Source organism: Solenopsis invicta, chromosome 2 (genome assembly GCF_016802725.1).
Source record: "Solenopsis invicta isolate M01_SB chromosome 2, UNIL_Sinv_3.0, whole genome shotgun sequence".
NCBI classification, from domain to species: Eukaryota; Metazoa; Arthropoda; class Insecta; order Hymenoptera; family Formicidae; genus Solenopsis; species Solenopsis invicta.
The window spans coordinates 9897304-9924413 of NC_052665.1; the positions used below are offsets into that span (position 1 = coordinate 9897304).

The 27110-nt window shown below is 29.8% G+C and overlaps 1 protein-coding gene across 2 annotated transcripts; it reads right to left on the reverse strand.

Moving 5' to 3' along the window:
• Positions 1 to 4223: 4223 nt before the first annotated feature.
• On the reverse strand, positions 4224 to 26051 carry LOC105200713 (endochitinase). 2 transcript variants are annotated; one of them, XM_011168383.3, is made up of 10 exons: positions 25946 to 26051; positions 12095 to 12175; positions 11074 to 11403; positions 10373 to 10595; positions 9869 to 9992; positions 8874 to 9071; positions 8689 to 8776; positions 7991 to 8211; positions 6393 to 6623; positions 4224 to 4656 (listed from the first exon to the last, which is right to left on the reverse strand). In XM_011168383.3, exons 2-10 carry the CDS (start codon positions 12153 to 12155, stop codon positions 4531 to 4533), a joined length of 1602 nt encoding a protein of 533 aa, XP_011166685.1. In that variant the 5' UTR covers positions 12156 to 12175; positions 25946 to 26051; the 3' UTR covers positions 4224 to 4530. The 2 variants fall into 2 exon arrangements, with proteins under 2 accessions (XP_011166685.1, XP_039313610.1); XM_039457676.1 differs by lacking the exon at positions 25946 to 26051 and adding an exon at positions 12655 to 12694.
• Between the last annotated feature and the right edge of the window lie 1059 nt (positions 26052 to 27110).

Sequence of the window (27110 nt, forward strand, 5' to 3'; positions counted from 1 at the left end):
TTTTTCGCAGTATTATTGATTCGATACTAATTTTTTTTCAGTTTGTATGGCACATCGTAAGATAATCATTGAGTGATTTATCGATAATCGATAGACTTGTTGGTGCACTGTGGTGCACGTGCCATCGGTTGAAATTATTTACCGGAAAAACGCCGAAATTCTCTTCACTGTGTTGGAAAATAAATCAAAACGGGAGGATACGAATGTATACGATCGAATGTACTTGCGGAGCTGATCGAAAATAGTGAAGAGGGTAACCGAAAAATTGTCGATGGAGTTATAAAAGTGGGTTCCGTGGCCTTTCGCCGCCTCTCCCTTATGTCCCCTTTATATCTCAGGCTACCAAAAAAAATTAGACGCGGGGTCGCACCAGCCCCGAAACACGAACAACAATGCATTATTTATATGTCGTTCGGATAGCACTGCGTCGGCACGCGCGCATCCTGTTTTCAGAATAATTTCAGAATGGATTTTTAATTAATATTTTATATTAAATATTCGAATATAATTTTTCTATTTTTCGACGTTTATTTTATTTTCTCTTAATATATATATATATATAGTGTTACGGTCGTGCGATATTTGTAATGTGTCACCGTATAGTTTATGTAATCGATAGTAATGAGTTGACGGTCGCTCGTTGACGACGGCTGTTGTTATGTTGCTGACGTTTGGAACCTCGTTTCGGTGACAGACGTGTTCTAATAAACGTCTCAGTTTCTTTTAAAGAATCTGCTCAATTATTTATTGTGCGTGAGTGCGCGTGAGTGTCTTGTGCCACCGTCGGACGTAACAATATTGTACCATTTTATTTTAAATTATTGTCGATCGATCCTGTATTTTGAAATACGAAATTTACACTAATCTAATCTAGAAAAAGAATGAGAATTCGTAAACAGTGTTTGCCATTATCTACGTATATAAAATTATCTAGATGAAGAAATGGTTTGATTTTATTTTTAGCCAGATTATATTAGAGTTATTATCTCTATTTTAAATAATAGAAGTGTTATCTTTCTCAAATTATCTGTGTAAACAACGAGTATGAAGTATTATCGCTATTTATTTAACTTATAAGATACGATTGATCCTAACAGAAGTTTTTTAAGTGATAACAGTTCAGTTTAGAAACTATTAACATAATGTAAAAATAATCCCAAACCTATAAACGATTCAAAAACTATTATAGAGAACTTTGTCAATCATAATAATGTTAATTATAGTTTGTGAAAATCTTCAAGATTTTCGAATCCGTTTGCTTTTATTTCCTTATCAATTCGAATATCATTCCCAAATATCAATTCAGTTTTTATCGATAGTACAATCAAAGAGGAACCTGAGAGCAGCCATGCTGGCATTTGGTCGAGAATCGAATTGCATGAGTCGTATGACGAGATCTTACTGTATGAATCATCCAAGAGTTTAATCTTTGATATCATTAGTACCGTTATTTTTTTTTAATTCTATATATAAATTATTTCTACAATTAACCTTTTGTGATAATTTTGAAATAATTTTCCGAGTCCATGATTTCTATATTATTCCAATCAAGTACATGATTGCGATCTATCATCTGTTATGTGATCACGTTATGTTTTGAAGGGTTCAATTTAATATTTTTTCTATGTTTTTTAATTCTTGTGCTCAACTGTCTATCAATTTGACTCACGCATGAGGCATCACATTCATATTTTATTTTATATACTACACTACTATTTTGGAACTTATTATCAAAATCTTTATGCGCTCTAACGAATGAATAATTTAATTTATTTACAATTCTACATCCTAACGTGCATTCAGCAGTACCAAAGCATCTTAACAATTTGTTTGCTATTTTCTATATGTACAGAAAGACTAATATTGTATTTCTATCAATCCAAGTATTGCCATTATTATTCGTTATGTTCCTACTGTTGAAATTTAATTTTCCCGTATATAATCAATTTTTTAATTCTATTATTGTATTTGTTTCTGTGAAAATTACTACACTGGGCGACGTAGTTTTGTTGTTTGAATAAAATTCATCATTTTCCATGTAAGTTGGTAAAAGAAAACCGTATGGCGTTAAAAAAATGTATTTTAATGATAAAAGTTGACACTTTAAGATGGTGTAAGCGGAATTAGAAAAAAAATTTACTTTGTTATCAAAAAAATCACCCAAAAACAATCAGAACGTTGTTTTTTGACATATTCGTGACACCTTTAACTTCACTTTTCTTAAAAATTTGACATGATGGAGCAATTTGCTTGCCGGATTTGTGTTTAACACACACAAAATGCATAGGAAATGGTCAATTTTATTCAAACAACAGAAAAGAAGTCTAAAAATGGCGCCCCGTGTTATTAATGAGATAACCATTGTACAATAAAACATTATACTAATGCAAAACTCTATATCTTTCTTATGAAATTTTGGGTGTGATAGCATTTTAGGTATGATATTGTTCATAAAGATTCAGATTCATGCAATCGTAAATTCTTCATGGATTCTATAAGAATGCGATAAAATCGAGTGCGACGATTGGAAAACGTCCGGAAACAACTGTCGCGAGAGAAGTGCCAAGATCGACTGCCAATCTAAACTGTCGTTAGAATTACATTTTGCAGGGTATTATTCTAATTTTTGGAAACCGTTGCGCGCCATTCACTCTCCGACACATGAAACGCGTCATCGATTTCGTTTGCACGTTCGACTTTCTCACTTTCTCACTTTTTTTTGTCGTCGTTTTCGCGGCATTATTCGATTGAAAAAGAGAAAAAGAAAAAAAAAACATGATGATTGTCGTGGAATAAGAAGGAATCGCCTTACGCATAGGAGAAGAGGAGGAAAGGAGCGCGGGCTTTGCCAGTGTTCATTCTTGCAAATGCCGCGGTAACTGGAGAAAGAAACGTGCTCGTTAAAATATAACAGCCATCAAGTTTCGCTTCCGGATAAAAGCGATGTAACAGAATGTTGAAGAAGGAGGGAATGTGGACGAAAGATTGGGGGATGAAAAAAGAAGGAAGGAGAGAGAAAATGTGTGTGTAAGTGATCGCGCGGGGCAGAGGGTGGCTCTATATGCATACGAGAACATTCAGGTGTCAATCAAGGCACCGAGATCTTTGGACTCTGGGGTGTCGCGCTTGGGACACACATACAGATTTTTCCGCTAAAAATTTACGTATTCACTGACGCGAGGAAACCGCTCGCACGAATGGAGAACGATTTCGATAGGGTGGATTAGAAGAGCGGAAAGAGAGAGAAAGAGAGAGAGAATTCTGTTTGCTTTTTCATCGCTCTTGACTTCATATTCGAGAGCATATTTTTTGCGCCAACCGTCACGCATTGTTAACGTCAAATCGCGTTTTTTCGGTTTTTTTTTTTTTATATACGTTGCGCTCTACCAATAATGGCAGAAAGGAGGAAATGAAACGCGACACTGGAAAGTCAAATCTCGCAATCTCGGGCGAGAACACACGCGAATCCGCGATTATATTCATAACCTGGCAACTGTTTGTTCTCGGCAAGTCATTTTTCACTCATATTCTATAATTTATTCTTGGTATTTAATGAATGCAGTCTTAAAAATAAAAAGTTGATATAGAAATAGTATTAAAAATCTTTAACAGATTCGGAGTACAAGGCGTGATACTTTATACTTAAGATTATTCTACAATGGCGGTAGTAGTGGATTAGGGAGTAAGCATTAAGCGTAGGCTATAGAATTAAGGTGTTTTTATCTCCGAGTGTTTATAACGGCGTGTAATAAAGGTTATCATGAGTCAATCGCGCTAGTTTTCTTATTACTATTTACTAGTGAGCTCTCATTGGCTGAGAGTAAGAGTAGATCGTAGGAAATGGATTTCACCCATTTTGCTTACTCCAACGTCACATACATAGGTTTTTTTTACGATCATAGTATAAAAATTTACAACAACTTCTCTTTATATTTATTAATTTCTAAGTTATACATTTTTAAACCAATTTCCATTTTTTCTCATCTTGCATAAATTTAAATTTTGATTAAATAATGGTTTTAATATTTGAGTTAAACAACTATATGGTAATGTAGAAGAAATTGAAAAATAATCTTGAATTTTTTTAGATTTTTTTGAAAATATAGAACGGTAAAAGAAATGAGGTTGGACACAAAAGATCCAATGTGCCTACGAAGTAAGTAAGAATATGTATGCCTACGCAGGGTTAATTATTAAAAAAATCATAATTAAAGCTCTTCTCGTAAGAGTTTTTCTCTTTTATTAAATTTAAGCTTATCAACATATTAAGCCAGTTAAATATGTTAAACAGTGTAAAAAGGAAGGCTTATGAAGTATAGAAAATTATATTTAACTCTTAGACTTTTGATAAACTGCGTATGATTTATTGTAGCTCACAGCGATATTCGCATCGCACACGTTCTCGCGCACAACAACAAACGATAACACGTAACGAACGTTCTCTGTTGAAATTATCGCAATAAACTTTCTTGTAGATTTGAGAGATGTATGTATGAATCGATGAAACTCTAAACTGAATCACTTTACGAATTAGATTTTTCTGCACTCCTCGCGATCCGCGTTAGCTGGCCAGTCGCAGATGAGCTTGGTGACTTGGAAGATTAAACCGGCTGGACACTGTGTCTTGATTGGTTTACCATGATTGCAGATAAAGTACTGCAAAAAAATGCATATTATTATGTAAGAAATATATTTGCATACTTGAAAATTAAAACACCGTAATTAAAAGAAAACAAAATTCTTTATAACAGTTATTTACGCTATGTAAGTACATAAAAAATCCAATGTTACATCCTTTTTAAACTAAAAATATTTTTTTTAATAAACAGTTGAAATATAACATTAACTCTAAAGAAAATCTTTCTAAAAATATGACCTAAAATTATCCAAAAATTAAATCATTAATTATTTTATATATTACATGATTACGTCAAATAAACATACGTGTTATATTTATATCCAATAAATAGAAAAATAAAAAAAAATAAGAAATTAAATCTTTGTTAAATACCATTTATTAATTAATAGATAATTTTATTTTTAAAACATTTTAGTAAAAAAGTTCTCATAATATAGAAAGACGAGAGTCGTGATATAGGTACGTGTGGGGTGGTGAAATATGATATCTCATACAATTCGCGTTGAATTTTAAGAGCAACCATTAATATTACTTTGTTACAGTCTATTTGGACATTATAGGATGGTTAATGGTCATTAGTGATCACTGTGTTTTTATAAAAGCTACATTTCAGTTTTGCAAACAAGTATCATCAGCGATTTTTACATGTACTCTTTGCATAATTTTGAGAAGTATATTAGATATTAAACATAAAGTTAGCAGTTCTGTATCAGTCACTGCGATTCTTACTGCTGAATAATAATTTTTAATTTTTACAATCTTCAGCTTCTTCAAACTACGTGCTACGTATACGTTAGACTTAAAACACAGTCATAAAGTCGGAATACGTAATATCAATGTTTTAAAAACACCTATAAGATCCTCCTCCACGAAAAAAACTGTAAAGAATTTTATTGCGAAAAAATAACACCTCAGCCAGGGTTCGAACCTGGATCTTTTGACATTCCGTGCGGATCTTATACATACATATATGCTTCTAAAGCATTAATATTACATATTCCCGGTTTCATGACTGTTTCAAGTTTCAAATCTGACGAATATGCGGCGCGCAGTTTGAATAAATTAAAGATTGTAAAAATTAAAAAGTATTATTATTTGGCATTAAAAATCACTATGATTAACATAGGCCTACTAATCTTGAGTTTTAATTTTGTCAGACCGATGTGACTTATTATTGTTTATACTTTGTAATTACATTATGTAGTGAGAGAGATTGTGAGATGGTCATGACTACGATGAGTCATTTGCATTACGAACGTAAGATCTCTCTTGAGACTTTGCAACTTTATGGTGGACGCTACATGCTTACTAGCAACAAAGAAATTATTTTTATTAAAAAGTTATTTCTTAAGCTAAATTATTTTAAAAATCACTTTTTCAAATAAAATTATTAGTGTATAAGATCTACAAAGAATTATAAATTTGTCCTTTTTTATAACAAAAAGTGCCTTTTGTAACATTAATTGTTAATGTTTCACGACTCTCCTACTATCTCTCCTACTACTACAAACGCATCTTTACTTTTTTCCCTCTTCAGTAAATTGTATATTCGTTCTATATACTTGACGAACTTATATTTTAATGCGTGATTGGTAAAATTCTATAGTTAACAAATTGATATTGATAAGAATTGTGTTGCGTTATTAAGTCATTTAAAGAAAAAACAAATGAGTATTCTATCACTCCGAATAATCATAAGAATAATCATTAGAAATGTAGATTCGAATATATATTTTTGTATTCACAAGCGTACCGTTGAGCAGTCCTTGCTGGGGACCATACCGTCACTGTTGCACTCGACTTCGTTTTCATCGACAGGGGGCTTTGACGTAGGCTCCGTAGGACGAGGTTCCTTGGTAGTTACTCCAGGTTCCTCGGTAGTTACTCCAGGTTCCTCGGTAGTTACTCCGGGTTCCTTGGTGGGTTTCGGTTTGGGTGTTTCACCCGTCGAAGGCGTTGTGCTAGGTGGCCTGTCCCAATCAGGCTGAAAACAAATGGCGGTTATTATATGTATTCGGCTCGTACTCCTGATATCGACACATTTTTCGTCATTTGTAATATGCACTAATCGGTGAAGAACATTTTATTTTTAAATTAAAATTTTTGTGTCAAATTTTTCTAATGTGAACGTTAATTTAATATAATATAATTATGTGTTATGTATTTGACTATTTTGCCTTAAATTGATATTCAACTAGTTTAGTATTAAAATAACACAATTTATAAGTAAGCAAACAAATAATAACAATAAATAAATAATATAGAGTTTTAAAATATAAATTCTAAGATATATAATATATAAATGAAATGTACCGAATATAACATAAATGTAACACATAGATACATATTTATGTATATATTATGTATATGACAGTATATACTCGTATATGTTCGGTATTTGTTGGACAAGTTAATTATAGTGTAAGCTGAAATTTATTCCCGTGCCTAATCTCGTTTACCAGGCGATTTCCATCATTCAGTGTTGCAACCTGCTAGTAACTGTGAGAGCTTTTACTAAACGACATCAGACAATTGACAACTTTAGTTGCGTTCAGCGAAAAAAATAGCTTTGAAACTGGTGCAAAATTCTTTAATATAATTGATTTATAGTTATACATTCATATCTAGGAACGAAGGGCAAAAACTAATCGTATTAAAGAATTTTGCAACAGTTGCAGAGCTGGGTTTTTACTGAACGCAGACTACGAACATCCATTTATTTCGCTCTGAACTGTTTTGTTTGAATATTTATTTTATAAATTAATTTGAGTTATCTTGGCAGAAAAAATTCTTCAAAATTTTACACAAATTTAAGAAATGCTATCAAAATTTACAAGAAAATATTAAAATTTGAACATTTTTGATAATTTTAATAATTAAATACATATTTCTAAGAAAAAATAAACATTTTTTTTTAACGAAAAAATAAATATTTCTACAAAAGAAAACTAATAATTTCTACAAATTTTTATTTTTAACAGAATTTTGTACTTATTCATAGATTGTTGTAGTTCACATTATAATTTGATATACCGAGAAATTCATAGAAATCTTGGAAACGATACACTATAAACATACAAAAATTTACAAAATTTTAGAAAAGTATTCCAATTCTAGCATTTTCATATAAATTTTGTAGAATTTTTTTCATTTGTGCAAAATTTGTAGATTTTTTTTGTTAGGATAAGACGTGATTTATAAAAATGCGTTAAATGTTACTCTACATTATTTATATACTTGTATATAGAAAGAAAAATTGAAGATTAGAGGCCATTGTACAAAGAAATTCTGTCGATTAATCTCCTCGCCAGTCAAATTAACCAGAATCTATCATAAGTTAGTTAACCTTACCCTGGGAGTTGTCTTATAATCTTTAGGTGTTACTGTATAACCCTTCAGACCATTGTAGATTGCAGCCATGAGAGGATTCGTAGGACCACAGAGTCCATTGAAATCGTCCATGTCGACCGCCCAGACCATGGCACCGAGATATTTCTTTTCCTTGAGGAAATTCATCTTGTGGACGATACTGTCAGCATCCTCATAACCAACCCATTGAGGGCTTTTCCCTTCTATAGAGAAAAAACAATATCAAACATTAGTATCATATTAATATATTCTATTTAACAATATCTGTTTCATGTATGTATCTGCAACATGTTATATATATGTAGAAATAAGTACACACACACACACACACACTTATTTCTACAAGAATATAAAATACTTGATATACTTTGATATACTTTTTTTAAATTAAAACAAAATATTAACTTTAAATTTTATTTAATTTTCTTTAAACTATAATCAATATTTCTCTATGAAAAATATAATATTTCCATTAGATAAAGAAATTGAATTTTTAAACAATATTTTCTAAACTAATGAACTAGTGCATTCACCCTGTAATATTTATAAATTAATTTTTTGTATTCTGTTGTTACCATACTTTCATTTATACTGTATTTCTAAGTTGCAAGTTATTCCGCGAAGTCACACTAAAATAGAAGAAATTTTTATTTTTCAAACATGTAAAAAATTAAACTCACCCTTCTTATACATATAAGGTACCTTTCCCACGTCATCGTAATCCTTGATCCATCCATTTTGATTTGGCTTTTGAAGTTCTGTACAGATCTGCAAGAGGGATAGAAGAATTTCTGACGTGACAAATGCATATCTGCTGATGTCGCTTCGCTTTCTCGTTTTAGTTCTCTTCAGATCGATTACTTACCTCGTAATAAGATAAGAATCCTTTAGCCCCAGTGTATTTACCGGGTTCACCGCCACCGGCTTCCTTGTTGATGTAAGTGCCCGGTTTGAAGTTGTTGTTGCCCTGGCTGAGGGTGAAGGTACGCCCGTACAACGGAATTCCTACAACAAGCTTGTTGGCGGGACATCCCTTGTCCTCCCAGAGTTGAAGACCGTCGTGCTGAAATAACGGCAACGAAAAACTCATATATCGTTGGACCAGTATTCGCATTGCGATTAAAAAAATTAAAAAATAATTGTCGGGTTAATTTTATTTTTAGTTAACATAGTAATGCAGTGCTTCGAGTACATCGAATATAAGCAGAGTTGTATAATAATTAATTAAAAGGTTAAATAATAGAGGTAAAAGGTTAGTAACTCGTAACTAAGTTAATTTTATAATTTTAATTAATTATCTTTAAAACACAAAAATTTTAATTTATTTTTTTCTCTTAGTTACAAATTTGATCGTGTAAAAGTAAAAAACTTCTACCTATAAATATATTGGTAAATATATTGGTAAAACTCTATGACTAATAAATAGATATTGATAAAAATTGTATCGCGTTAATATTTACTGAGTTATTTATAAAAGAAAAAACAAAATGGTAAAACAAAAAAGAAATATAGTAATTTCTATCATCTTTATCTTCCTCTACGTATTATAATTGTTTTGTTGTTTAAAGTAATCTAATTTTAGGAAATTTCGACATTCTAATTTAATGTAAATAATGCTTTTAAAATTATTTTTTAATTTAATTTATGTTAATTTAATCTTAATACAACTTTTAATTAAGTAAATTTTCTGTTCATGCAACTTTTAATGTAACTAAATTAATTTTATAAGTCATTAATTTTTAATTAATTTAGTTACAGAAAAATATTAATTTAAACCTGAATGTAAGTTTTATGAACGTAAATCGATAATTTTGTAAAGATATATTTTTTTGTTAGAAAAAGAGTATATAGAAAATGTACCACATTCAGTTTCTCATAAGCGTACTGATCGTGAGGCCTTCTGTAGAGCGGGCTGTGGACATCGGCGAATCCACCCCAGTTGCCACGAAGATCATAAGACATCACGTGGATGGCATCGACGAGTCTACAATTATTAAAAATAACAATTAAGAAAATTACAAATTATCTCTTATACACATTAAAAGAACAGCGTTTAATTTTAAGATATTAAAATGTTTTGTTTCTCCGTTTTCTTTTACATTAATAATGTTTTAATTTTTAAATTGGAATAAGACCGCGATTAAGTTACACATAAAAAAACTTAAGCAGCAAGAAGATCAACATGTTTGATTTGCCATTGCTTATCTTATTGCTTAAATTTTCAACTGTGATTAATCGATTCTGACTGTTTATGTTTTATGTGCCATTAACGTTATCTCTACTGTTTTTGTAGAGGCTATAGATTTACACCACGTATTTTTGTTCACAATAATACTAATTCACAAAACGAAGAAAGAAACTTACTCGCATAATTCAGGCACGTGGTATCCCTCGTTGAGACGGAACGTGGCCATTGGCACTGCCATCGTGATTTCCCAGCCTTTACCAGCCTTGTCAAACGCGGTCCTCAGTTCTTCGACAAAGTAGAAGAAGTTGTTCTTGTCGCTGAAGGTGCCACCTCTATCGGTAGCAGCCGGATATTCCCAATCAAGATCGAAGCCGTCGAACTTGTACTTGTTCATGAAATCTGCCAACGAGATCAGAGATTTTATTGAATTCCTTCATATTCAATTCGCGCGATTCACACTCCCAAAAGGGATGTGGCGTGAGAAGTTCTTATCAACTTTCTTGCTCTTATAAATTATATTTGGCCCTGGAATATACTATTGTGAGTGAATTTTTATTTAAATGCTAATTCAAATTTAATACAATTTTTGTTATTCAAATTTTGATAGCTTAAAATAGTATTTAATCAAATTTTGTTAATATTAAAATAGTATTAGTCTTGTTTTATCATCTTGCAACTTGTTAAATATATAAAAAGGTGGGTAAAAAAAATTCTTCATTATATTTTATCATCCACAATAGTGTTTATAGAAGAAAAATAAGACTGAACTTTAGGGTTAAATATATTGAACATGACAAATTATTCTATGATTTTGATGTACTGATCGACGCACGTTCACTCTATTTAGAATGACGCTTTATGTTTAAACTGTGCTCACCAACGATGCTGCTGATCAACGAGTCACGTCTGGCTTTCAAGCCGACCATTTGGCTGTACTTTTTACCACCCTCGCCCCAGCCACCAATCGCGACCTGAGTTTTTAAATGTGGATGCTTTTCCTTCAGTGCGACAAATTTGCTAAAACCACCCTTCTGGACGTCGAGCTCCTCATCGAGGACGAGCACACCCCAGGTGACATTGCTCACGCCGATGAAGGAGTAGATGACGTGCGTACACATATCAGCGGGAATATCGTCGATGCCATAGCTGCCTACATCCGGACGATAGATCGCCCAGTTGCTGAAGTAACAAACTAATCTTGGAGCCTCTGAAATATACATATCTTATTTGATGTAATTACGTAATTAATGTATTATTAATCGCAAATTAATTTTGATATTTATTATTTTAATTAATAATAATAAAATCGATATAATGACATAATTCAAGCAATTAAAAAATATAAATTTAATTAATTAGAAAATGTAAATTTAAAAATCACACAAGGAACATTATTTCAGCATTAAGATCTTGCTATGATCATCTATGGGTCTATCTAGATTTGAATTATGATAAGCAAACCGCGGTCTTGTTTCAATTTCAATAATAATAATAATAATAATAGAAAAGAAGGTGGCATTAAGGGCCGTGAAGATATTATGAGCATCCGTACTATCATTGTTATGATCTTCGTGGGTGACGAATTATTAGTAACTACTCATTATTATTATTATTATATTATTATATTACTCATTATTATTATTATTAATTAATTAATTAATTAAATATTATATTCCGGTCCATCCTAGTAATATAATTATGTTTTTAATTTATTATTAATAATTTATTTTATGTTATTAATTATAGAAAATTATAGATATTATAGGAAAACATAAAAGAAAATAAAATATAAAATGCAAGGTAAAAGTTAAAATCTTTAAGTTTTAACGCGATATTACAATAACGTGAATTGATTTTTCATGCAATAATCTTAACTTATCAACAAAAATAAAACCTACCAGCTGCTCCGTACGCAAGGAGCGCCAAAAGCAAGGGCAGAGAAAACAACAGCTTTCCCATTGAGAACGTTATTTTGGAATCTGTAATTAAAAAAAGACAGAAAAGGGAACTTATTAAAATAACATTAAATATCAATCACGTTAATAAAACAATTAGCAATTTGCTATTATAACGCGTTAAACTTGTCTTGTTGATTATTGTCTTAAACTATACGTAAAAAATTTTCTCATAGAATTTACCATCAGAATTATGGTAGTCATGGAACAACTCGACTATTTTAAAGATTTTTCCTATAATTTTGGTAAAAGTAAATAAGATTTTAATAAAGTTTATTCAAACTATTTTATAATGTGTAACATAAAATAATATAATATAAAATAGTTTGGTTAAATTTTACTAAAATTATAGTAAATTATAGTAAAGTCTTTGAAACACGTTGTCCCTCGGCTGTACTACGCTTTCTAGGGATAAGTTCTAAGAAAAAATTCTTTCCTAGTGTACATTTCTAAATCATTTTTATATCTGATTTTTTTACAGTTTTAGATAAATATGGTGTTACCTTGATACACAGCCGATTTCTTTCTTTTCAATAAAATGTAAGCAACTTTTATATTCTAAAACGTCGCGTGTTTCCGATCTCGTGCGAGTTACCCGATACTCGATGCGCTTCTGTATCGCGACTCACGACCGGTCGTCCGACGGAAACTTCTTGAAGCGTAAAGAACGATCGATTTATTTTCCAAGTGCCCGAGGGGAATGATCTATGAACGACCGGTTCTCCGATAAACGTTGACACCATCGTGAAATCTCCGCATGTCTGTGTTCACCGCGACGACGACGGTGTCCGGCTCGTCCGTGCATAAACGCGTGACGAAAAAATCTGCCCTCATCCGCCGGGATCGCCTTCCCGCGATCATGATCGCGAAATCAACTAATGGTTTCGCGACTCAGGGATTTATCTTTATACGGATACGCATATAAAAATGTTTCTTTTTTTTTATAAACTAATAAAAGAAGAAAATTAGGATCATTGCACAATGGCAGTAAATGACTGTTTTAAAATATTTACAAACATCACAATAATTACAATAATTTTTACGTAAAAAATATGCTATTTTAATCAAATTTGTATGAAATTTTGGCTAAAATTTGTATTAGATATAAAAATTTGAAACCAATTTTTCATACAGATTTGATTAAAGTACACTTTTTAACGTGAAAATGTAATTATATTAGTTGTTTTTATTTGATTATTGAGTGAGTCAATTTTTTACTTATTCATTGATTGGTGCAGTATCTCTATTTATCATAATAATGATAGTTGATTAGATCCAGGCAGCAAGCTGATGTTGTTAGTCATTATGTCGTCAAAGACGTTATTTTGACATCAAAATGATGACAAATTACGTCAACTTGCTAACAGGGAAAGAGAACTTAAAATTTCATAAATATATATTTCTTAAAATGGAAATATATCTTGCAATAGTTCATCGAATATCCACAACTTTGCTTAAAAAAAGTTTGATACAGTTAGATAAGAAAAAAATCTATACAACACTATCGTATTTAATTCATAGATGATATCAAATTTGTTATCTTTTTTATTTTATTTAGCATATAATTTAGTAATCATCTTTAACAAATGTCTATTTGATCATGTTTTGTTTAAATTGTCCTATTACATTTTTATTTATTAATTATTTAGTCTAATCTGAAAATTACGATTTGCTATGTGTATATAAAGCAAATCGTAATTTTTAAATTGGATTATTAAATAATTCAACAAGTTGTATAGGAAAACATATAAGGCCAGAATTATTATTTAAATGTTTAAATGAAACACTAATGAAAGACGGTAGAAATAAGTAATCTTTCTAGAGTATTTTGACGAAAAAAATTTTATACAAATTTTAAAAATGTTACAAAAATTTATTAAAGAATTGTATTGTTTCTGTGATTTTGATAAATTTCTTACAATTAGTGAAGCTACGTCAAACTACAACAAATTACATCATTCTACACATTTGTAAGCTTACTCTGGCGAAAAAAGTTCCTATAAATAAATACAAAATTATACTAACAATAAAAATTTATAAAAATAATTTGTTTTTTTTTTTTTTTGGTAAAAATATTTATTTTTTCTTAGAAATATGCATAACAAAAATTCCAATCATAGCATTTTTATATTGATTTTTGTAGCATTTTATAAATTTGTGCAGAATTTTGTAAGATTTTCTTCATCAAGATAGCTCAATTATGGGTCTAATTGAAACGATAACTTTGTTATAAAAATAAATAAAATTTAAATAAGTTTAAATCTGTTTCTATCATTTTCTACTGATTTTTTAAACGATAGATGTAAAATGATATTTGGATAAGCTTGATAGCCCGACGCTTTATAAATGGCAGAGATTAAATTAATTTAATACAAAATCGATCGTGACACATTCTACTATTACAAATATGTGTCTCCAATCATGCGTCTATTATAGTACATTATAGACACTATTTTAATCGTTAGATAGACATTAACGATATCTAACTGTTAACAGCTGATTATATATTCATCTGTCCCAGTCAGAAGTGAAACCATCGATCCGTCTTTGAATAGGATTCAGCGAATAACGGGTAACAGTTATACACGGAGTCTCGTATAATTGAATTATTCTGTGATATACAATTATTAATACGCGAAATTAGAATTAAAGAAGATGTTAAACTGATGGCCAATTTCGGAAATGAGAAATCAATTAATTGCGACGTTAACTCATTTAACTTACTCTTGCATTGAATCACAATTTTCTCGCTTTGTAGCTGGATTTTCAACCGAGCATCAAATGGAATGGAAGTAATGAGAATACGGATTTTGAGGAAGTACTAGAAAAGCACCCGAGTCTTTTCAATAATTCATGAGCTGTGATATTCGTCCTATCAATATTTAATTTATTATAAATATAAATGTATCATTATATTAATAAATTACAAAAATTATTTGTAATATATCAATAATGTGCAATGGCGTGCCAAAGTTTCCGGCCAGTGGCATTTTATACTCTATTTTATTTAAAAGATGCTTAATGAAATTTTAATTATTATTATATGTATAAGTAAGTATAAAATAGCGAAATAATATCGTGAAAGAATATTGTTTGTGTTCATGAAAATATTTATTGTTATAATTGTCATATTTACATAATGCAAAAGTTTCCGGTCACTTTGTACTACAAGCAAAATTATAAGTCCAAACATCCTATAATACATTTTAGTCAGTTTACATTATATTTTTATGTTAATATTTTGCAGCCATATATCTTTTGCGATAACAGTCAATGTATTAATTCAATTATTCGATTAATTCAATTGGGTGAAATTTTATTCCATTTTTCTTTCAATGACTTGAATAATGCGATCTTATTTGAATGCGTATACTTTCGAACTTGACGATCTATCTGTTCCCACAAATATTCTATCGGGTTCAAGTCCGATAATTGAGATAGCTAACTTAAAATTCTCACAGAAAATTTTTTTAACAGAAAACACTCCTTTAATTACTTTGATGTGTGTTTATTTATGGTCCAATTCTACGGCATTTTTTCTTCGGAATACGTTAATAAAGCTTTTTCTAAAATTTTTTTGTAAATAGCGTTCATAGAGCCTTTGATCTCAACAGGTGGATCGACTCCTGCAAAGAAAATTCCCCGAATTATCACGCTTTCTTCATAGTGTTTTACAGTAGGAGTTTGGTATCGAACGTCATTTCTGGTACCAACAGAACATCTTACATCGCTTCCAAAAAGATTAAGTTTAGATTTATCTGAGAAAGCTACTCTTTCCCTACAAATAATTCTAAAAAGACCAAGAATTATAATAACAAATCGATAATGAATACCGTATTACCGATCGAAAGCAGTTCTGCTCAATAATTTTTCAAGTAAATTTCAAGTAAATTTTATAAACATTTACAAGATTTTCCCTAAGCTGCGCGCCGCATACTTGCGGGACTTAAAATACAGTTATAAAGATGAATCCGAATATACACGAAATTAAATTGCTAATCAATTTAATTATTTATTTGACATTTATACGCATCTTTACTATCTCTCCTAATCCCGAAAAACTGTAAAGAAATTATTGCGAAATCTATTACTTCGACCAGGATTTGAACCTAGATTCCTCAATTATCCGGGAAGGGTGTCTTAGCCAGTTCGACCAGCGAGGCACTTACAATTAGTAATATTTATCGCGATAACCAATGATATAAAAATGAGCGTCCTTTTAATATCAATTTTTATATTATGTGTTTAATAATTTCAAAATTTATTTTGCATATAAATTTATTACTATATTAAAAAAAAAAAACTAAGAAACTATTTGGCAATTAAGGACATTGGACAATTTTAAGTGTGATCTTTCGCACAAGTTCTGATTTTATAATTAAGCGAGACAAAAGCATTCAAGATACTAGATTTGGCTTTAGAGTAAGTACTAAACTAACTAAAAGTTATTGAATTCAAAAACTAAAGGTTCTTTACGTTTATTCTTCTTTAGATAATAAATATTTTGATAGCGAATTTTGGCTCTAAAACCTACTTATAAAGAAGATAACAAAGAAAAATTTAACTTATAATGACGTAGCGAAAATAATCCAATTTTGCTGCAGTTTTAGGTAAATAACTTTTAAATAAACAAATAGACTTTAAATAAACTCTTTTGCACAAATATTTATTAGAGTTATTTATATATTTTTTAATATTTATAGAAAATTTAGAGTAAATATAAAATTTCACTTTACTTAAATTCTTATGAAAATTAAGAGTAGCTGTTATTATGATTTAGGGAAATTTCTGTTGAAGTTAAGAAAATCTTCTTAATGTCTATTTTAGAAAAAATTACAATAAAAATAAGAGAAAAATTCTCAAGTTGAGGCTACAATTTTTGCGGTGCAATAATAAAACACTCTATAGAATTTAAAATTTTTTTTATACTTTAAGATTCCTGGTAAAATTATCCGATAAAAAACGATAAAAAGTGATTCACATTTGTAACTTTACGAACCAAATTCCAAATTATATTTAAAACAATAAAATTTTTTTTATCGGATTCTATTTATTTATTTTTTTTTTTTTTTTTTTACTTAGGTATGTGACACATTCTTAAAAATTCTGTATGAGATCGCAAATAATCGTATGAAATCACGATCAGCACCACGTAATACGTAACACGAGGCTCGAAGGGATGAAGAATTGGTTCCGACACATCGCCTCGAGGATTTCTCAGGGCAATTTACACCCGACATAGAGAAAACAGAATTACGGCCGGCACAATAAAGTTTTGCGGCATTATAAAACGTACTCCGGGGAAACCTTAGGTTTATCCCCGCGTAAAATCGAGCGAATGCTCGCGGCTGTTTCCGTTCCCGCGTAAGAAAAGCAACCGGAAGTCGCGGCGATGCGGCACTCGCTCTCGCGTTTTATCAATTCGAAGAGCCTTCGCGCGTCCAAATAATTATGTAAAATGCATCGAGCTGTGTTTCGAGAAGCGGCGTTCGACAAACGGCCACACGAATATCAATGTTGCGATGTCTGTCACGAATATGTAGAAGAAAGTAGCATCAAACATTAATAATAAATTAAAATTATCACTCAAAAAAAGAAGCGTATATTATTAAAATATTTCTGCCTCCGTTTTTTAAATACTTAAAAACGTTTTAGTTTTAAATAATTAAAATTAAAATGTTTTTAACCGCAGTTCGTCACACCTTCCACCATTTTTCATTACTTTCCCCGCCACAAGGACTGTGGAACCTTGTATCTTTGTCATGATATATCTCTGAACATGTAGAAAACATATTTTTTAGTTCAAAATAACTGAAATCGATAGAAGAAGATATAAACGATAAGCATGATAGGAATCCAAAATATTTTATTTTTTAGTTATAATTAAAATTGTTTTAATAAATTGCATTGCAAAAAGTGATTACTTTGAATTTAAAACATTTCAAATTTTTAAATTTAAACTTAAAGCAAAAATACTGGTGGAATTTTGTAAACAGTTGACTTTTTGGATTAACAAAAAAATAGTGTAAAGATAATATAATCCGACATATTTTTTTCTCTCAACTCATAAAGATCATTATTATTGAATAAAGATACATTTTTCTTTATGAAACAACCAAAATTTTTTCGTATAAGCAAGTTATATCTGTTTAAGACTAGCAAATTCTTTAAGAAAAAGGTTTTATATTCTTGCTAATATATATGAGACAACGAGATTGTTGATTCGATACTAATTTTTTTCTGTATAGAATTAACGACGGGGGCGGACGATATTTTGAAGTTATAAAATCCTTCGTCGAAGTTGCTTTTCGCCTCTATCTTCCTTTTCTCCTCTTTTTTTTTCCTGGATAAGAACCGGCACTGAAGAACAATTCGAATTCGGCGACGGGAAGCTGCGCCTCTCGGGAGAAATCAAAGACCGTCCTTCGGATTCTATGACCGCGTGTCAGATAAAAGAGACCCAGTAATGTCGCGGCGCGGTGGTTAAAAATAAATGAACGAACGAGAACGCACGCCGCGCCGTGCCCAGGGGCCTTCGTGTGTCCGCGAAGAAGCAGCCGCCAGGATCCTCGCTCGTGAATTAAGATGCGCGATGTGGAGTCGATTCTTGCGAGACTCCTGTTCCGCTCGTTACACTTTGAATACAAACACTGGTCGAGTCAACAAACGAGTTCTCCTGATACACGTCCATACGTGTCATATTGGCAAAATGCCTTTGTCTTGTTTAACTATAAAACCAGGACTGAGATAATCGATCTCAAAACTCACGTTTGAAATCGCCCAATTCCGTTAGTTGACGAGTGGTTGAATTTTTGATTTTTTTTTATTTATATTATTTATTGACACCAATAATTATAATATTTATAATTTAACTTGTCAATTTTTATCTTTTCTACAGAATCCCGAAATAACATTAGCGTGTCATTGAATAAAACACTGTCCTAATTGAAAATACTTGCAAAAGTTTGTACATATATTTGTACTGTTAAATTTGTAATATCGAATTATATTCAATTAAAGTTATTTTTAATTCCATTGTCAAGTTATATCTATTTTGAATTGTTCTCGTAGATTGTTATTGCTCCTTAATATGTTATTAATTTAACTAAACAATAAATTTGAACAATTTAAATAAAAAAAAATATATAATGAATTTTACTCAAATTTAGTTTATTAGAGGAGAAGAGAGTAATATGTGCTACTGTGGACATTATCGCTACTTCTATTATCTCCGTTATTAGGTGATACATTCTAACAATTGTTTGTAGAATTATTCAATTAGTAGCCCACCCCAGTTCTTTAGTGACGCTAATATATCAATACACAATAACCAACAATTATTATAAGACATTTTTAATTTTGAGCACTTTTAAACTTTTTTAAGATACATTTTAGCACTTGATTATACATACTTTCTCATTGTTTTTAAACTTGAGCGAATTATCACACAAATGTATATATATATATATATATATATATATATATATATATATATACATTCCAGTGTTGTTAGTTAACTTTTTATTCGGCTGTACAGACGCTTCGAATTATGCAGAGTTAAACAATAACATGGAATTTTGTTAATATTGTTTTTAAAACAAAATTTTCATATCAAAATATTTCTTCGATAAATCGATTGTTACTCTAAAGCGCGATATTCACCGTTGAAATATCATATTTTATATTTGTTGTTTAATGTTATATATAAACAGGAATGAAATAATATTTCTCGTGATATCTCTAAAGTTTTTCTTCGGCCACCGATTATGCAGTGTTTCACATTTTTATAAATCACGTAATTCTAAGTAATAAATATTTCATTACTTTAAGTCTAGAATTTATTAATCAACACTTTAATGTAATAGTTCGAATTTGAATATGAAATATTGATTATAAACAGTTATTCAATAAAATAAAAATGAGTACCGTATTACCCTCTTTTTTTCTCTATTAAGTGTAGAATACATTAATATAGACGCTATTATTTTGAAACTAACAATTAGTACGCAGTTTAAATGAATTGGAAACTCTGTAAAAATGTAAAAATCACGATGAAATATTATTTTAACACCAAGATCTTGCTATGACCATCTTGGCTAATCTTCTATTTAATTTGTTTATTTCTTATCTCCCTTTTTTAAATACTTGAATACTTAAAAAAATTTTATAATAATTTTAATTAATTTCAACAAGTTTGGATTTAAAATATTAAAATGTTTAAAATATCTTTTATTATTAAACACTTCTTTCTTTCATTAAAGCGCGAAGGGAACAGCAGACACACTAAAAAACACACTAAAAAGATATTTGAAAAGATGTTAGAATGCTTTAATTTTAAGCGATTTGAATTTAAAACACTAAATATTTAAAATTAAATTTTTTAACAGCTTAAACGTTTTGTGTCCATTTTCACCAATGTAGAGATTAACTTTAACGTTGGTTTAATTTACTCTTTATCTATTTCTGGTTCTAAAAATTAGAAAAAAATAAAGAGTAAGTTAAACTGAGTCCAAAGTTAATCTACATTGGTGGAAATGGACATTTGTGTTTTAAATATAAACGCCATTTGAAACTAAAACATTTTTAAATATTTACAAAACGGAGACAGAAATGAAGCATTTTAATATTGTAAATTAAACGTTTCTTTTTTTGAGTACAGAAAACAAAGATGCAGCATTTGTATTCGAGTAATCGCTTGTTCGCGGGATAAGGCTAAATACGAGCATTTCGCAGCAGCCTCGTGCAGACATCGTTAGAAATATTCTCGCGTGCCAGCGATATCGCGTTGCTCGCTTTGCCAGTGGCAAGGTAACGGTCCGACCCGGCAGTTGGATGATGTTAATTAACGACGGACGATGTTTTGTTATTCGACATCAATCATGCGCTCCGTTTGCCGATCGGTAACGGTGATTCTCTTACGGAGGCTCTCGGATTTTTTTCGTTTTAGTATGGTAATACGGGCTCGCGTATAAAGATACACCTTCGGTCTTGACCTTCGCTTCGGCCGTCGAAAAGGAAGCAAAGGAACCGTGTCGAGTGTTCGCCCATCCCTCCCCCTCACCCTCCCCCTCCACCTTCACAAAAGGTAGTACAATAAAAAAATCTGAAAATATCTGTCGATGTGAAAAGAAAAGACAAGAAACATATAAATAAAAATAAAATCGAAGCGACACACGCGACGCGACGCGACGCGACGTCGCGTCGTCCTTGATGACGAAAAGCTTAAAAATTCGCGACGAGTATCGTCGATCTGCCTGGGACGTTGAGCGATCGATAACGAGTAGGATAAATGGCCCAATACTAACAGTAAATATTGAAAATTCAATCTTAAATGTTTTTCTGAATATATAAATTCAGCCTTGGTCACAAGTACTAAGCACTTTTAACTTGAGAAAAAAATTAATAAATTATAGTTTGTGTTTCAAAAATAATGAATTAAAGTTAAAAATAAAATCATTAAAAATTAAATAAATTAAGTTAAAGTTATTAACTCTTTAACTTTATCTAACTTTATTATCTAACTTTCAACTTCTTAAGTAATTACTATCCAATTTTCAAAAGTAAACTCCTAAAGAATTGAAATAAAATTACATAACGTGTAATTTTACTTGAATTTTTAAAGAGCTTACTTTCCAGTAAAAATACATACAACTACTACGTAACATATACTTTAAAAACAAGTGTTTAATTTTACGATATGAAAATATTATATTTCTATCTTTCTTTAAATAGTTTTTTTAAATAAGATAAGTGTATCCTATATAATCTAGTACCCAATATGACCTACTTGCTATTTCTAGGTAGTTATATGTTGAATTGGACAAATAACGATAGTATATCGTACAGGCTGTCAATGTAACTTGTTTCAATAGTTGACTGCTCAATGCTTTGTATATTTTGTTGTTGGCGGTAAAGTTAAAAGTAGAATTTTCTTAATTATGGTTTTCATGATCTATGATAATATTTCATAGAAAAGTTACTGCTTTCTATAACCATCGAGTGATGGTTATTGATCTCTGCAGTTCCTATTATTGTAGCTTTATATTTATACTTTACAACGCTGTATTTTATTTATACTTTCGTCATCCTGTTTATAACCAATGTAAAAAAATTCTTTATAAGGTAGAACCAATATGGCCTAGATCAATAATAAGTACACACACATTGATTGTAATGTTTTTTCAGTACTTTTTATTACTTCAAATCATAAATTTTAATCCACCTATTAAAATCCAATTCATAAATCATGATTTCAAGGGATAAAGTTAAGATAAATAAGTTAATTATTTACTTAATGAATTGTTGATGAAAATTTTCTTTGTGTACTCTTATATGTCAATAAATAAGTCAATATAATATATTAATAAACTTATAAACTTATAAATGTAATTACATCACTTTATTATCTATTTTTCTAACACTTATAAAAAAATAATATAATTAGACCATATTGAGTAACATATATACCCAATATGATCTAAATGACACTTTTTCTAAAAATCTTTATTACATCCACGTAATCATTTGATACTGTCCCATATTTTAAATTCATATTTAGAAATGTTTTTTACTTTGAATCTGGTCATCAGTTTTTAATTTTTAACACATCAAAAAATTAGAAAAAATTGCAAAGTTTAGATAGGCCATATAGAGTACAGGTACCTTACTATCATTTTGGAACACTTAAAAATTGTTCACTTTTAAACAATGTTTAAATTTAAAACGTACAGTAAAACGTTTGAAGCTATTAAAGATGATTCAGCTTCATAAACGTTTTATTATTTTGAATCTAAACACCGTTTAAAACTAAAACATTTTCAAGTATTTCAAAAATAAAGACAGAAATAAAATATTTTAAAATTAAACACTTCTTTTTTGAGTGTAAATACAATAGTTTTACAGTTATATGGCTATTACACGCGTAACTTATTTGCAGAGTTACTGTTATAATAGTTTGTTAAAAATAAAACTTTAATTTTCTAATTAAAAAAGAAGGCATTTCAAATTTCCACTATTTTGGAGCATTGTCAGTAAGTGGGCCCTTTATTCTAACAATAAGCTTTGAACGACCGGTGTAAAACGTTTGAGACGAAACACTCGAACTGTGAATGATAAAGAGAAGCTCGAGATGAAAATTTCGCGAGTCACCGGTATTTCGGCACGTAGGTGTGACATACATGTTGACCTTCGCTATGGTCTCGACAAAGGCGAGAGAAAAAGGAAATAATTAAAGGAACGAAAGAACGGAATGGAACGCACGGTAAACAATCTCGTGTCGACGATCCCATCGAGATTCTAAGTTAATTCACGCGTGGGCTGACGGTATTTACGATATCGCTCGCAAAGCCGTTATCAGGAACGGGATTCGCGGAACCTAATGGAGAAAGATGACCAAAATGACAAATGCGAGGGCGAATCGTTCCTTAATGTCCGATGCGTATAAACTGATGCGAATGTATAATTGTGTATTGCGTATAAAAGAGTTTGATGCACAAAACAACAGAAGGGAAAAAAAATATCTTCATATACTTATATCTAAATTACGCAAAATGTCATGAATATAAGATTGATACATCAGAGAAATGTAGAGAAATGTATAAAGATCATCACCACTTAACACCTACTTTAAAAAGTAGAACGCATAAAAAAAAATGTGTTTTACTCTTTAAAGCAGGTGATAAGTAGTGATAAGCAGATTAATGAAAGATAACTCTCCTGGAAATTACAAGAATATTTCCACTTACGTACACTATAATTGTAAGAAAAATGTTTAATTATAAGATAGTAAAATTAATAAAGTTTTGTTTTTGTCTCAGTTTCTTAAATATTAAAAAATGTTTTAGTTTTATAAACGGAATTTATATTTAGAACATTTAAGGCATTTAATTGCAATTTGCAAACAGTTTTTAATATTTCAGTATTTTAAATCTAAACATCAGAATTGACTAGTATCTAACTAATTAAAAGTTAAATAATAATATAAAATGTTAATAAATTTTAACTTAATTTAATTAATTTTAAATAATGTAATTTTTAACTTTAACTAGTTATTTTTGAGCACAATCTTTAATTTATTGATTTTTTCTTAAATTAAAAATTTAGCTAGTAAAAAAAAATAAAAGAAAATGTTTTTTATAAAAAAATATTTGTTACCTCACATAAACCTCATTTAGAAATAAAATATTAAAAATTTTGTTTAATGATATTTATTGTATATTATTATTATTTTGGGTAATCTAACTTTAAAAAATTAGGAATTTCTAATTTATTATGAATAATAGTTTTCAAAAATTAATTTTTAATTTAACTTAAGTCAATTTTATCTTAACGTAACTTTTAATTTAGTTAGTTTTTTGTTCATGTAACTTTTAATGTAATTAAATTAATTGTATAAGTCAACAACTTAATTTTAACAAAATATATCAACTATTTAAGTTAAAAAAATGTATCAGCTTTATTTTATAATAAATATTTTACTTTATAACAATAATCATCTAAAATACATAATACATGTAAAATTAATAATAATATCTTTTTTTAACATTTTAAAACATTATGTTAAGAAGATAAAAATGTTATTTTTATTCTCTCTCTCTACGTCAAATTTTTGTTCAACTTCTGCTAATAACGTGATAATGAGTATTTATTTGATAAAATAATTAACTCAGTTTTAATCGTTTTCTCATATTGAGAATAATTCATTAATTTGTAATTAAAATTAAATTGTTTTAACAATATAAAAAAATTGTTTTGACAATATAGCAAAATTGGTAAAACAATAATTTTAATCATGAATTAATTAATCAAATATGATACTATTTTTCAAATAAGACAAAATACATATTGATACTAAATATAGATGCACTCGAAATATGAATGTTTTCTTCTATTTCACATTGCATTTATACTGAACTTTATTCTTACATTCCCACTGAAACACATATATATACACACACACGTGTGCACGCACACATAATATTTCTCATAACTTGTTATTTATTTTTCAAAATCCGTAAAAATCTTTATCTATGCAGCTGTGTATTACACAAAGCCGGACTGCTATCTGCCTTCAAAGAAGACAGCGGAATCTTAACGAAATAATCGGTTGTCACGGAGCTGTGAGAAACTAATTGCAGACAGCACGATATTAAGATTCTCAAGAAGGAAAAACCGGCCGAATAGAGAGCCGAAGCTCTCGCTTTGATTTTTTCATTATCTTTATAAATCGTGATGTTTAACAATGAGAATTACATCGTTATATAGTTGTATAAATCCACTAATTAATCCAAGAATAATCGTTATTGGCAACGCGTTAATTTTACACGCGTTTACGGAAATCTTCGCCGATGACTCGGAAATGCACAATTTTGTTGAAAAATTTATATTAAATTTAATACATATCGCATGTCCCGAACAGCCTACTCAAATGTTTGTATTAATTTAACACAATGCATATATTGAAAAGAATCACAAATATTATACGTGAAAAAATTAATACGAAAGATGATAACTGTTTGAAAAATAAATTATAGAAGCGTTTTTTTTAAATAAAGTTAACATTTGTAATATGTTGACACATATATTATTCATTTATTTTTAATTTATTAATTTTTAGAATTTACATTTCAAAATTGCAATTTGTTATCTCAAATTAACACTTGGATATATTAAAGAAAGGGCCAGTTTTAACAAATATAATGTACTGTACTGTTCGAAGATACGCTCGTTTAGAAATCCTGCGGACGCGGGATACTTGACGAAGAGAAGAGCGAGCAGAAGAAGAGAAAGACTCACCTGCGCGGCGGAGAGATACCTCGGAAAAAGCGCGAACGAAACCACGGGCTTAAGCTCATATATATCCAGGTGGGCCTCATTAGAATTCAGATGCACAGGCTCCCGCACGATTGGCTGGTTCGTCGACCCTGCCTCCCGTCTAGAAGCGCCAGCGATGACGATGACGATGACGACGGCGACGGCGACGACAATGAGGGACAGAATCATGTTGTAAGGCAAGTGCGATCCATCGATCGTCGCAGTTCGTCACTCGCGCTCTCACGAATTGACGTAAACAAACGGGGAAAAAGTTTTCTCTCGCAATTTTCCAACGACGGAATTCGGCGCGTACCGCTTCCTTGATATACTGTTTAAATTCTTAAATTTCAATGATTTTGTAAAACGCTATCACGAAACAATATGAATTTTTTGCTTACTTTATTATTATGTATTTATATTACACTAATATGATAATAATAAAATAAATATAAATAAATGTTTACTATAATATCATATAATAGTTATTATATTATTTAAAAATAATATAATGTATACTTATATATATTTACACTAACATAATATTATAATTTTATGTAAATTTCTCTCTTTCTTTCACTTTCTCTCTCTCTCTCTCTCTCTCTCTCTCTCTCTCTCTCTCTCTCTCTCCAAAAATTAATTTTAATATTTTTACATTATTGAATAATAATGTACTAAAATTGCCGTTGTATATACATGACATTTTATTAGGAATGTTTCCAGCACTTTTTGACATAATAAATGCTATTGTTTTATATGTGAAAATATGTTTTTTTATAATTTATTCTTTGACATAGGTAAATTTCTAACTAAAAAGAAGAAAGTAAATAAATTAAAATTTATATTTTTCAAAATAACTATGTTGTTAATACACAGTTAAATTAAATATTAAGTTAAGCTAAGTTATTAACTTTATTATAATTTTATTATTTAACTTTTAGATTTTTAATTAATTATTAACCACGAAAATTTTACAAAACACTTGTGAAATTCAAAATATTTTAATGTTTCTTTTGTAATGATGCATCATATTTTCATTATCTTTATAATGATTTTTATGATACTAATAATCTTTTCCCGTTAATGACACTCGACCATTTTACAGAGTTTCAAAATTCGATTCTAATCAGGCGTAATAAAACAAGATCGG

Coding starts and splice junctions, on each gene's coding strand:
- LOC105200713 (XM_011168383.3), bottom strand. CDS start 12,155: ATGGGAAAGCTGTTGTTTTCTCTGCCCTTGCTTTTGGCGCTCCTTGCG. Junction 10,596..11,073: donor GTTGATCAGCAGCATCGTTG/GTGAGCACAGTT, acceptor TCTCGTTGGCAG/ATTTCATGAACAAGTACAAG. Junction 8,777..8,873: donor GATTCTTATCTTATTACGAG/GTAAGTAATCGA, acceptor TCCCTCTTGCAG/ATCTGTACAGAACTTCAAAA.